This window comes from Oryza brachyantha, chromosome 1, assembly GCF_000231095.2.
Source record: "Oryza brachyantha chromosome 1, ObraRS2, whole genome shotgun sequence".
In the NCBI taxonomy this organism is placed as follows: Eukaryota; Viridiplantae; Streptophyta; class Magnoliopsida; order Poales; family Poaceae; genus Oryza; species Oryza brachyantha.
In genome coordinates, this window is record NC_023163.2 from 24993368 (window position 1) to 25007155 (window position 13788).

Below are 13788 nucleotides of genomic sequence, written 5' to 3' on the forward strand. Positions count from 1 at the left end.
ATGAGGTACATTGGAAAACATGTATTTTTCCGTCGTGTTTCTATGACAGAACGGAATCACATATATAACTACTGCTAGGGAACCATTGTAAAGCAACAAGAGAACAAACATATTCGGTGCCCTGTGAATGAGATAGGTCGAACACGAAAGCGATGTAGATGTTTGTGTGATGACGACGAACAAAAGATCATAGTTGTTGGGATGGACTATTTCATACACTAGATCATTTTTTACTATGTATTTTACTTTTAAATGTACGATGTTAGTTCTACTACCTAATTAGCACAAGTTGAACGGACTCTCGAATAACGGTACTACTGCGTAAACTTTGACTCAAAATCATCAATTCCCGTTTGAAAACGTAATTATCAACCATTAATAAAACTAAACATTCAAATCCTCTGCAGAGCTGCTCACTTACACGTAGACACCACATGTTCATGTGATCCATATTTTAGTGAACAATACATCAAAAGCAGTGTTGTAGATGATTTCATTCCACAACAAACTACTCTTAAGCATGGTATTTTCATTTGTCTAGATTAATAAGGATGCTCGAGTGTTAGCATATTATGACCATTGTACTCTAAGGGTGGCTTCGTCTTGGGATGTGAGAGCCTTTTCACCTTCACACAAAAACGGAATAACTGATTAGCGCATGATTAATTAAGTACTTATCATTAAAAATTAAAATCGATTATAATATTTTAAAAAGCAACTAGACTATTATTTTTCTAAAAAAACATCTATAGTATATTAGGAACATGCACGCGAAAAACGACAGAGTATAAGCTAGGAAGTGGAAGCTTCGATCACATCCTAAATAAATGCACCTGAAATAATAACTCCCTATATCATAAAAAAATTATAGACAACGAGTATAAGCTAAGGGGTTGTTTAGATGGGGCTAAAAAGTTTAGCCCCATGTCCCTAGGATGTTTGGACACTAATTTAAATTATGAAACATAGACTAATAAAAAAACTAATTTCATAAATGAGTGGTAATCCGCGAGACGAATTTTTTAAGCCTAATTAACCATAATTAGAGCATGTTTACCGTAGCATCACATAGACTAATCATGGATTAATTAGGCTAAATAGATTCGTCTCACGAATTAGCCCAATATTATGGATGAGTTTTATTAATATTTTACGTAATAATCGTCCAAACATTCAATGGGACAAGCTACTAAAAATAAGTCACTTGTCTCAAACATCACCTAAAAAATGACTCAGTTGACCGCATTCTAAATAGATGCATGGAAAATAATAAATATTCATATCTTATAAAAATGTAATGATAGGTGCTTTGGATTTTATGAGATGTATATATACTTAAATAAATGTTTAGACATGTAACTAGTTTATTTTAACGAGCGAGTATTATTTTTTCAACTATGTCCACTTTGTTATATTTTAATTTATTACTCCCTATAATCCTATAATCTTGTTTGTCTTTTTTTTCCCACCCTAATAAAAATGAAACAAACAGAAAGCGCCAAACCTAGCCGGACAAGTCAAACCCAATGCTGGTGCACGGCAAATAACCAAACCCGGTGGGAAGCTCCCAAACAAAAAATCAAGTGCGACACGGCCAAAACACCCACGAGCCCCTGACTCGAACCCAAGTCGCCCACCCCATCCCTCCCGAACGCGAGAATGCTCCACCACCAAACCACCACGCCTCCACCGACGGCACGGCACGGGTGCAGGCGACCCAGCAACAACAACGACACCACCGCAAAATCCCCCACCGAAAAGACCACACCGCCCCTGACCACATCCTCGGCGTGCCGGACTGCCGCAGCGCGAGACGAAGGGCAAGATGGTCAGTGCGTAGCCCCACGAAAACCTCCCAAACCCAAACCCAGCGAGCGCCAAGCCAACCGGTTAGTCGCACCCGCACCCGGCTGGAACTCATCGTCCTCCTCCTTCCGCCCGAAGTCTCCACGCTCGCGTGTCCCATTTAAAACCTCCGTCGCTTTGCCTCGACTCCAGTTGAGGGGAGGGGGTGCATTCTTTTTTCTTCCCTCTCGCTCTTGTCCAATCCCTGAATCCGAGGCCGAGGCGTCGAAACCTAGGGGCGCGCGCCGGTGTAGTGGCCATTCCAGCCAGATCCAATGGGCGCGGCGCCGTCGACGCCGAGGCTGGGCGCCGGGGGCGCAGCGGCGTCGCCGGGGGCGGCGGAGCAGATGTTCGCGGCGCTGGTCGGCGGGAAGGCGTACCCGATCTCCTCCGAGTTCTGGAGGCAGCTGCTCGAGCTGCCCCTCACGCAGCAGTGGCCGCGGGACCGCGTCCTGCAGGCGTGCCACGCGTTCGGTGAGTGCCTCGGCTCGAGATCCGCGCTGCCCCCCCTTCCTCAGAGCGGTTGTTCGCCTTGACCGCGTCGGTTTAGTCTTCTCTCTCAGTTTTACTCTTGGCTACTACTAGTAGTAATCCTTTGGCCCTCTATCTGCGAGCTTTGATTTGAGGGGGCAATGCGGATCACGTGGTTTCTGTGCGCGCGGGTGTGGGTTGCGCCCACTGCAGCGGGTTTAAGAATTTAATGTGGCGCATGGAGGCGATACGACTAAATTCACCTGATGTTCACGGCATTTTTTTTCCTTGTTGCTATAGTCGGGAGGATTTGGGTATTGACTTATGCGGATTGCGAGCTGCATTGGTGGTTGCTCAGCTGTAATATATGACTTTTCATGAAAAGGACCAAAGGACTGATAGGGCTGTAGTCAGCAATATGAACTGTTTCGTTACTAAAGTTCTTTTAAGTTCAGCTTATTGTAATATCAAGAGATTGGTGGCCATTGTTACTTCTAGTATTATGTTTTGGTTTATAATCGTCTCATGCTTACGAGTTACGAGCCTATGTTATCTGTTTATGCAGCCCAGAACAACTGCCATACAAAGCATCTCGCAAAGATTTTAATCCATCTGGTTTGGTGCTTGCAAGAGTGCACGACAGATTCTTCTGTATCTAATGCTGCTTATAGGAAGGCTATCAATGCTGCATATATATCATCCATTTTTCTCAAGTTCATTATTGAAAACGCAAAGACCGATAATTGGCAAGAGCTAAGTCTTGACATTGACAAGGATGAGAAGGGGCTGGAAACTTTTCCTTCTGGTAATTGATTATCTAAATGTAATCGTTCTTTCATGCCTAATATATTGCAAAACACTGTGGTGCCCAAAATCACTTTTTAACTATGTGACTTGCATGAACATCTTATATTCATTTGAGCCATTCCTCAAAACTTGTTCTTATATCAGTAGTTATAATGATCTGTCATGTTTTCATCATCTCACAGAACAAAGCGTGGAATATTTTCTGATGAGAGGCATTCTGAACTACATTGGTAGCGTAGATGTAAGGTAACTCAATTGATAACTTCTATCTTTTTTTTGTATGTGTATTTTGAAACACTATTTTACCATTTGTATCTCACTGTTTTTTATGTTCTATATGAAGTCCGGAGTCATGCTACCTACACCATGAGCTTCTAAACATGATGCTAGTACTCATGTCAACTCAACTATGTTCTGGACCATCTCCTGAACCAAAAGACGTGCATCCTTTTCTTGACGCGGCTATGCTTCAGGTAAAACTTATAGCTGCTTGTGCATTATGTGTGCTAGTCTTTCTTGTGGACCTTTTTTATGTCTAAATTTGGAATGAACGTCCATGCCGCATGTCTTCTGCAGGACAGTTCCACAGTGTCCTCGGTAGTTCAAAAGTTGCTGCTAAATTTTGTAAAACGACCACGGATTCCTCTAAACGGTTCACACCCTGCCTTCTCTGATGATGGTGGACCTGGTGTTTTGCAGCGGGTTGGCTCAGCAGCTGGTAATGTGGATAGTCTCCTCCAACATATTGCTTCTAACAATTAGTCCATGCCTATTTTTCCATAACTAACCTTAGACAAGTGTGGCAAACTTAGGCAAAAATCTTATGTCACATGGGCCATGGAACTAGAGGATGTTTGAAATTTGAATTACGGATGATCTTTAACTTCATTTATCTGTTACTGCAGCAAATTTTGTACTACTGCCATACTACACTTTCAACTACCTCGTGAGCTCAAATGCTGAAGGTGCATCAAGTCAATTGGCAGATAACAGTTTACTTGTTCTGCTTATTCTGATCCACTACCGGAAGTGCATTATGGTGAACGAATCCATTCCAAGCAGTAATGTCTACACAAGTGATTTAAATACTAATGTCAAGGATGCACCGGCTTTTCATGACAATCCTTACTACAAGGCATTAAACAATGCCAAAGACAGTCAATGTAAGATGCAGTCATTGGAATGGAATTAAATGCACCTGTAGCATAGAGAGACTGCAGCGTATAGATCAATAACAAACAGAAATGAATTATGCTGCAGATGATCGTGCTGATGTTGAAGGAAATGCTCAAAATGGGCTAGTTGTCAGGTTGTCTTTTGCATCACTATTTGATGCTCTTGGCACGTAAGTAACACTTCATCATGCTGAGTGGTATGATCATACCATTACTTTTTAGATGTATAGAAGTTTGCGAAGTGTCATTCTAAGTAAAGCAATGAGAGTATCCCCTCTTTCCTTGCAAACAAAAAAGCCCTGATGATTTGGCATTTGTGGATTATGATAAGAATTAAATCGTTCTCCTCATATGGAATTATGTTTAAGGGCTTGAAGTTTAAGAAATAAAAATGCACTTCTGTTGATGGGGACTAACATTCTGCTCTTGACTTTTTATGTATTTGCGGGGCTCATTATTTAGGAATGGGGTATCATTAATCAAAATCTATCATAATCTCCACTATCCATGCAGATGCTTAAAAGATGAGAGCTCAGTTCTACTGCTCTATTCTTTGGTCCATGGGAACTGTGACTTTCAGGAGTATGTTCTGGTTCGAACAGACTTGGATACTTTGGTATGTTAGCTTAACAACAATATTTCTGAACCATATTATTGGAGCATGAGGGCATTCAGTACATACATAATCATATTTGTTTTGGGTTCATAAAAATGCTCCAATTTTAAGTTATGCTTCTTTCCTATGTGATTAATAAATGATATTGGCATCTAATGGCTGAAACATTGCAATTTGGGAGCTAGATTCCATAACATAACAGAGCATGAAATTGCTAGTAAAAATAATAGCCACATGAGAAACCAAACTAACAATGGCTTATATTTTCTAAAAATTGTAACTTCTATTGGCTGGTTGAGTTGCTGCCTTGCTAAATATATTGGAATAATTTTCGCTAAGCTGTTGGATCCTTATACAACCAGGCAGCTTATGATTGTCTTAGTTCAAAATTCTACAACTTCATTATCAGGTCGCTGCTCACAAAATGAGAATTCATCTCCATAATATGCATTAATATGCGAAATTATTTTTTATGGACTTGAGCATACCCAAATCCACATTTAATTTTCAGTCCTCTTGCTAATTTAATTTGTAAATTTTGTCAACAGCTGATGCCTATCTTGGAAATGCTCTACAATGCATCAAGAAAGACTTCCAATCAGATATATATGCTTTTGATAGTTCTTCTTATACTCAGTCAAGATTCAACCTTTAATGCCAGTGTGCACAAATTGGTAAGCAAGCTAATTAACCTTCAAGTCATTTTATTCAAAGAGTGTTAATGACTTTCATGTACTATTCTAGGTGCTTCCGAGTGTCCCTTGGTACCATGAGCGCCTCATGCATCAAACTTCTTTGGGATCTTTGATGGTTGTTATACTAATCCGGACCATCAAATACAACCTCTCTAAACTGCGAGTAGGTATCATGATCTTTGTTATTTTGTACAGGAAAGTCGAAGCAATGTGTACTTGATCTTACCTTTTGTCAAGTTCCTTTCTGCATCTTCTTGCTATCCAATGCTACAGCTTATACATGTGCTAACTCTTCACGTGGTTCTTGTTAACTGACAAGATTATCTACTTGTAGGATGTCTACCTTCATACAAATTGCCTTGCAATTCTAGCAAATATGGCCCCTCATGTGCACAGGCTGAGTGCATATGCATCTCAAAGGCTGGTTAGCCTCTTTGACATGCTTTCTCGCAAGTATGCTCCCTTAATCTTTCTCCCATTATATTTTCCTGATCTTTTGTTCCTTAAAGTGACACCTGAAGTGATATTATCTTATGCTCGTATGCAACATTCTTCAGGTATACCAAATTAGCTGAGTTAAAAAACGACAAGGTTATCAAAGTTATATCTGATCAGATCGAAGCAGACAGCATCTCAGACGATACGGTACTCAACAGTTTTTTTCATGATGCCTTCTTTTCTTTTTCTTTTTCTTTTCATTAAACAGTGGTTTGCTTTTGCAGTCCACAGAACTTCACATCTACACCGACTTCTTAAGAATTGTTCTAGAAATCATCAATGCAATTCTTACATATGCATTGCCTAGAAATCCTGAGGTATGTGCTAACTAGCAATTATATTTACCTCATGGGGAGAATACTACTGCTTCTAACATGTGTATCAACAGGTTGTGTATGCTATCTTGCATCGACAAGAGGTTTTTCAGCCATTCAAAAACCATCCCCGTTTCAATGAATTGCTTGAGAATATTTACACAGTATGTGTTATTGCTTTTCTTTCATGAATTTGCCAAAGTACAACAGAATAATCCAACTAACATTTCCTTTCCATGATCTCATTTTTGTGTTATGAATTTGTCTAAAAGGTATTAGATTTCTTCAATAGTCGAATGGACATGCAGCAGTTAGATGGAGAATGGTCTGTAGATAAGGTTCTTGAGGTTATTAACAAAAACTGCCGTTCATGGCGTGGAGAAGGAATGAAGGTGATGGTTATAATACTTGGCATTTCTTTGATATTTTACACATTCTTGTTCTTTGAGCGCTTGAAAGTATTTCTGGTGTTCAGATTTATTGGCTTGACATATATAAATGATCTATTTTTCAGATGTTTACCCAGTTACGGTTTACATATGAGCAAGAAAGTCACCCTGAGGAGTTCTTTATCCCATATGCATGGCGTGTTGCCCTATCACGAGGGTAATGCTTTCCTGTTGCCTTAGGCTTGTCATGTATAAGATGCTGCAAACATTAGAAAGTGCAAATAATAGAAGCAGTTTGGTCTTAGGAGCTAGCCATGATTGAAAAACGGCTAAAATATTCTTGATCCAATGCATTGTTTTTTTATTATGGCACCTTAGCCTGCAAGCTTGTCATAGTTTCCACATGTTCTATGCAATTTCCTTGTGTAGGCTGAAATTAACCCATCACTTAAGACAGGGTGGTTGAATTTTCTTCAGCTTTTTATGGTCAGCTAGATTTGCTATCTTTATCACTTGCCCTTTTTTTCTCATTTCCAGAAAAGTATGTCTTAGTTCGTGGCACGGTTCTATGTTGCATGCCATCATTTTAATTTGATGTTTTAAATTTCAATCTCCACTGATTTGCCATTTTTACCTGACCCTGTTCTCTGCATTTACCAGATTCTCTTTCAATCCTGGTGCAATAAATCTATTCCCTGTGGAGATTCATGTTGATGTGAGTTACTCCCTTTGGCCTCACTTGTTACAAGACACCGTCATTCTCTTTCCTCACTAATGAAAAGAGATTTCACACACCTGAAATGATATAAATCCTTTGGTTCAGTTTGTCCTTAGGAATTGCCAGTGGAATCATCACTTTACCTTTGTTTAATTTGTTGCATTTGTAATGACATTTTCTTTCTTCCAAAATGAATTCCTCTCCAGGATGAACCATCCGGTGAACAAAAGGTCTAAGATTACGAGTGTTGAACTCTGACTACAGCAGGATGACATGTTCCATCCAGAGAGGCAAATAGATATTGTACATAGGAGGCATATACCAGACGATCGACATGTATTCTTATTCGTTTGTGTATATTTTCGTTTCCTCATAATGTAATACCAAAGGTCAGCGAGAGGGGAGGGCGGTATGTAGGGTACAACGAACAGTTCTTTCATAAGTTAATCTTTGTATTCTTTTTATTTTTGTTCTCCTTTAACTCATAAGGCCATTCTGGGTGTCTCAACCTGTCTACCATAACGTCAGTCGATTTTCCTGTCAAAGAGATCTGACAGTTCCCTTGCATTAATGGTGCCTCATGTTTGAAGATAACTAACTGAAGAGCGGAAAAAGGAAAGCGTGAGAGAGTGCACAGGGGCAGTGCACGAAGGAATCAATAGCTCCATTAATTAGAAGTGCTAGCTCCATTTTATTCTCTTTCTGGCTGCCAAAGAATGAAAGTATCACTGCAAACGGTCATGGTGATGCCTAACGAGTAAAAGATGTATGTATTTTTGTGTCCAAAAAGTAGACAGGTACATTCATTTTGATGAAATATAAACAATTGAAATGTACACTGCTAAATCGTTGATATTTGTTTGAAGGCATGCCTTGTTTGAATGGACCAACACCGAAACATGTCCTAGAAGGAAGGGTGAACCCGCCACCCGAGCGAAAACCGCTGCTCTTCAGAATTGCTAAGTTCAAAGAACAAGGATCTACCTGAGTAAAGAAATCATTCAGAGGGGAGGTTTGTTCACTATGACCCTTTTGTAACGACCACGAGGCTATCTAGCATTGATTCAACAAAACACAGGAGAAAATTTTCTAGTTAAGACAAACCTAGGGTTACATGCTACATGATCCATAAATTGACCTGTACTAGTGTATTACTTTGGTCGGTTAACATGAACCCCAATATATTGGTCCAGTACACTCTGGAATACCTGCATTAGAAGACACATATAAGGCATGATAAGTTGGTGCTAGCAAAAACAAAGCATATAATTTTGATTTAGAGCTAGTGAAAGATGATAATTTTATGTAAAGCTAGCTATCAACTTAGAAGATATTTCTGTATCAGGAATTCAGCAGAACACTAGTAAGGTAAGATAATTCCTCAACTCCTGGTAGGTTAAAAAATGTGACCGAATGATATGTTTTTAATATATATAAGTTGACTCTACGTAGAGATCAGATCGCCATTCTATTTTGGTTCAAGTGAAGTGCATTGATGATGGTGTATTGAAATGCATTCAAGAAACTTGAAGCACCTGAAAAGAAAATAATTCTTTCCCATTAAGAAGTGCATCCATGGCAGCATATTGGTCATCAAATACGCTGTAGAATGTCTTGTAAAACTCACTCCTGTATCATGCCATTCAACACTTTAGAAGCACCAACATGGTATGCATTAAGAAAATTACAGAAGAGGGTACAAAGTACTAACTGCTGCTCTTTTGTGGCTTGTTGGTCCATCTCATCAAACTTCCTTGTCAGTATCTCTGCTCCTATTGGTCCAAGCATGTTGAGGACAAGAGCTTCTAGAGTCCTTGGGAAAGTATGCTGAAAAGCATGGATGTTTAGGAGTACTAAGTTAAATAGCAAAAGAAAATCTTGTTTAACTGTTTGAATAGTTCAGATGCTGAACAAACTATATAAACAGTTGTAGCATGAGTGATGATGCTCCATGCACATCACTCAAGGTTTGCATATTGTACATGGTAAGAAACAAGAATAACTTCTTTGCTCATATAACTCTTAAGACCAAAATAGAAGGCCAAAAGCACAAAAATAGATGAAATAAAACAAAATGATATAGTATCAACAATTAAAATTTTTAATTAATAATACATACCACCATAACAAGCAGCATGCTCTGCAATTCAAGCGGCTCAAGTGGCAAAATTATTTTTGCAACAGCATCTTTCTCCAATAAAGATGAACCATCTGCAGCAATCCTCTTTCTTTCATTGCTTGGGTTGCAAGATGCATCCTGGCATGGCGGTTCTGCTATTTCATTTTGGCTAACCATTTCAACACTGTTGTGAACCAGTGACATAAGTTCATAAAGTGCTTGGAGGGTGGATGGTTCCAGAGTTTGCAGTGGTGAATCCTTTTTGTCAGGTAAATTAGAATTTGTAATCTGGTTGTGCAAAGTCAATTGCTCGGAACCTGTTAAATGATCAAGAGAATTTCTTATCTGTGTGAAAATCACAACAGAATTGAATGAAAAATATAAAAGCAACATGAAGGATGTAGTTCTCTTCCTAAATGACAACAGAGAGGAAAATTTCAATGCCCCATTAAACTTTGAATAACACTACCATTCAGCTGCTGCCAATAGAAATTTTGGAAGCACTACAGCAGTAAGTGTGAACTTAATCGAAACAAATATAGGAGGAAAGCTTAAGTAGGAAACGTAATGACCTGATGCTTCATCCGTAGGCTGACAAACAGTGCTAACGTCTGAACGATGAAGGGAGCTCTCCTGCACCATTTTGTTCTGCCTCATGAGAGGAACAAAGTTACTACCACACAAAATACTCACCCCGATGAATTGTGAAAGATGTATATAAAATAGGAATAGAGAATCAAGAATGCAAAGAAAAATATTGCATAGGGCAAACATCTAATACTGTTGCAAAGATGATAAAACATTTATAGTTAAAACAGCCAGTGCAGGCAAAGGATACAAATGGACCAGATGGCTATTTCAAACCAGTAGCATAAAAAAATTAAAATGATAAAAAACTCTTGTGTCAACACACAAGATAAGAGGGAAATGGGGCGTACCATCTCCTTATCCACCAATCTTCACTACAAATCATGTTTAGATGTAGACACCAGCGAGATGCCAAAACAACGGGAAATCAGTCAGAGTTGGAATAAAAACAGGTACTGTGAAATACACATCCAAACTGGCTAGGCATTGGAATGAATGATTCTCTATATCCTTCAGTTGAAGAACTACATACCTGTTGCTATTTAAAAAACGGCAACTGGCACCGCGTAAAATGATACTACCACCAGCCACATATTTTTGTCAAATATCAATTTAGATAAATCCTTCTAATGTAGTCATATTAACTGTAGTGTAAGAACATTATTGTATCACAATGTTACTACTCCTACGGTCCTACCTACTACATTAAGTACACATCTGTAATATAATAATGGTTACATGCCAACAACTAGGAGTGGCGAACTGAACAACAATACAAAATAGAGTATGCTTCTACACTGAATTACAATATAGACGTTTACTTTGGTGGAAGTGTAGTGCATATTGAAGAAAACAAATACAACTGAAGGGAATACTGTACCTGCTCAGGATACGTCGTAGATAGTAGGCATCCATATGTTCTAACATTTCAGCCATTATTCTTGACTTCCACCAAAAGTTAATTGCTATTGTCAAATCATCACTGTCAACTTGATGATACCTGTTAAATGAACTCTCAAGGTGTTACTACTTGCTTTCCTACTATTTATTTTTCCAGATGACAATTGATAGAAGAAAATACTAAGTAACAAGCTACCCACATGACCAATATATGATATATTACATTATCCAAAACTTTTGGGGAGAATGTAAATTGAATTGGAACATAACTTTACATATTTAAAACAATTTACATTGGTGATACAAAAACCTAGCAAATTTCAGTTCATAAACAAAAACTACAGATGGATTGCTATATTCTGTAGCATCAATAGATGTATTTGAACTGAGAGGCTAACAACCGATAAGTCATAATGAGCTGTTACCAAATGATAGCTGAAAAAGAAAAGGTTCAGCAACAAAATGGCCCAAAAATAAAATACAGATGTACCATCCTTCTGGTATGAAAAGAGCATCGCCACTATTTAGAGTTACTCTCTCAGAATATGATTTCATGTATCTTGCTCTTGAGTAACTTGAATAATCTGGTTCCTCAATGCTGACAGAGCTGCCAAATAATATTTGGAGATCAGAGGAAGGCATCTCAGAGCTGAAAGATTTCAATTTGTCCAAGACAACTGACTAGATGAAAACAATTCCTGTGTGGAAATAGTTTTACCTATGGTTGGAGGCCTCTCCATACACAGGCATTGGATACAAATATGGGGATACTGAGGGAGGCCACAAAGTTACTGTATGAAAATTTCAAGAGAAAGAAACAATTATCACAAGTGTTCCATTAGAAATTATCATGGGTTGTATACATAATTTATATTTAAATAGCTGAAGGATAGGAATCCTTTAAGAGTAGATTGTGAAATCAAGTTTCAAAAGAAGCAAACAGCAATCAGAAAGCAGAAGTATGACATTTGTAATTGCAGTAGGACCTAATTTCATATGTTCAGCCAAATACACCAGCTGACAAAGAATTTGGAAGAACTATATGTGTCATGCTAACAGCCAAAAAGAGCATAAAACTCTAGCCTACTTAAAACATTAACACACCTTTTTTGCAGCCAGCCACTACACAGAGAAGGTTATGGTGAGGATCATAATGGGTACTCGATCTCAAGTGAGCTCTATTCATCCAAATGTTTATTGATGAAAATGGTTTTCCTTTTACGAATGTAGGCTGTAATATAGAAGATACAAATGAGCAGAAGTAAAGAACAACTTGTTCATGAAACTTCATAGTCATGAATGGGGAAAATTTGTCCAAGAAAACACAGTTATGTCAGACCTCCTGAATGTCGTCTTTCAAAATTTCCAGCGAGCATCTCTCTTTGTTCTCAGCGTTCAGAATTGAAACCTGCTTACAGCAAAACTCATTTCGCCATAAATAACAAGTGCATAAAAATATACAATTAAATCATAACTGCTGTGAAAGAGGTGAGCTCACTTGTGCTAAATAGACTTGGTCACAACTCTCTAAGCTGCTCGAGCACCCCTCCTCTGAAGAAGTAGGCTCCTTGAGGATTTCCTGCGCTTTGGATGACTCACTAGCACCACTCGGATACCTCAGGTAATATTTGCACGATTGGATGAATTTGGAGAACGGAACAAGAACCTGAAATCGAGGAACAAGATAGCCGGTGTTAGGCCCTCGTGCTAAATGGCCACTTCGTTCAGAATAAAATGTGAAAAATCTACCCTCTCATGGCTTCTAAGGTCCCCATAGAACACATGCCCAGTGCTCGACATCATCGCTTCCACATCAACATCGGGTCCAACCTTTTCCTGAAGCAAATACTATACTTGATATTGTACTATGCAAAGTAGAAATTTACTTGCAAACAAAAAAAAAATTCCAATGTCTCTTCGTGTGAGCTATAGATAGGGATTGATCCAAACCAGCAAGTAGTCGAGGCCGCCATTGAGAGGATCCCAGCGGGAGGAGGCAGCCCAATCCTTAACCACGCCACGGAACACCTACAGATTGATCAACCATCCGCCCGCGCGAAAGGAGAGGGCGTCAGGCCGTCAACAACCGATGGGACCAGAAAAGCGAGGGGGGGGGGGGGGGGGGCGGGGAGCTTCGAGAGGATTCGAGGCGGCGGCATAGGCTCTACCGCGGGGGCGTTCCTGGGCTCGATGGAGGCCGCGAACTCCTCGGCGGACGGCGGCGACTCGAAGCGCGCGGCACGGAGGCCGGCGTCCAGCCGCGCGCCCACGAACTCGCCGGCGTCGTGCTCCTCCGCTCGCATCGCTTCCGCCGTCTCCCACCACGACGAAGAAGCACTAGGCTCGCAGCCTGCAAGTACTCGAGTGGGCTAGTCGTCTCAGGTGACGTACAAATGGGCCTGATCTTTGGACTTCTAGGGCCTGGAATTAGGGTCAGCCCATCCTCTGAGCTCGGGTTTGAAACGAGGAGATTTCAAAATTCTTTTGAGAGAAAGGCTTGTCAAATAGCCCCATCTGTTTTTTTAAAAATTTTACATGTTAATTTTAGACATGTAAGTTTGATTATTTATATTATTAAATATATATAATTATTAATTATTTTGTTATGTACTTTAGTAATGACTTGTATAATGTCTTATAATTAAACATATTT

General features: G+C 39.4%; 2 protein-coding genes across 3 annotated transcripts; one reads left to right on the plus strand and one right to left on the minus strand.

The window, feature by feature from the left end:
* Positions 1-1951: 1951 nt before the first annotated feature.
* On the plus strand, positions 1952-8069 carry LOC102705974 (dymeclin). The gene is made up of 18 exons (XM_006646315.3): positions 1952-2319; positions 2882-3121; positions 3306-3369; positions 3467-3596; positions 3700-3841; positions 4029-4286; positions 4384-4468; positions 4812-4914; positions 5463-5588; positions 5659-5772; positions 5944-6062; positions 6167-6254; positions 6332-6424; positions 6496-6585; positions 6694-6813; positions 6936-7027; positions 7471-7525; positions 7735-8069. Exons 1-18 carry the CDS (start codon positions 2121-2123, stop codon positions 7762-7764), a joined length of 2148 nt encoding a protein of 715 aa, XP_006646378.3. The 5' UTR covers positions 1952-2120; the 3' UTR covers positions 7765-8069.
* Positions 8070-8200: 131 nt separating this feature from the next.
* LOC102716265 lies at positions 8201-13465 on the minus strand. 2 transcript variants are annotated; one of them, XM_040522414.1, is made up of 16 exons: positions 13304-13465; positions 13086-13163; positions 12885-12971; positions 12634-12801; positions 12475-12543; positions 12240-12366; positions 11854-11926; positions 11626-11742; positions 11116-11235; positions 10586-10604; positions 10220-10295; positions 9648-9964; positions 9240-9355; positions 9064-9157; positions 8633-8736; positions 8201-8512 (listed from the first exon to the last, which is right to left on the minus strand). In XM_040522414.1, the coding sequence occupies exons 1-15, from the start codon at positions 13436-13438 to the stop codon at positions 8680-8682; spliced, it is 1653 nt and encodes a 550-aa protein (XP_040378348.1). In that variant the 5' UTR covers positions 13439-13465; the 3' UTR covers positions 8201-8512; positions 8633-8679. The 2 variants fall into 2 exon arrangements, with proteins under 2 accessions (XP_040378348.1, XP_040378346.1); XM_040522412.1 differs by having other exon boundaries at positions 8201-8736.
* Between the last annotated feature and the right edge of the window lie 323 nt (positions 13466-13788).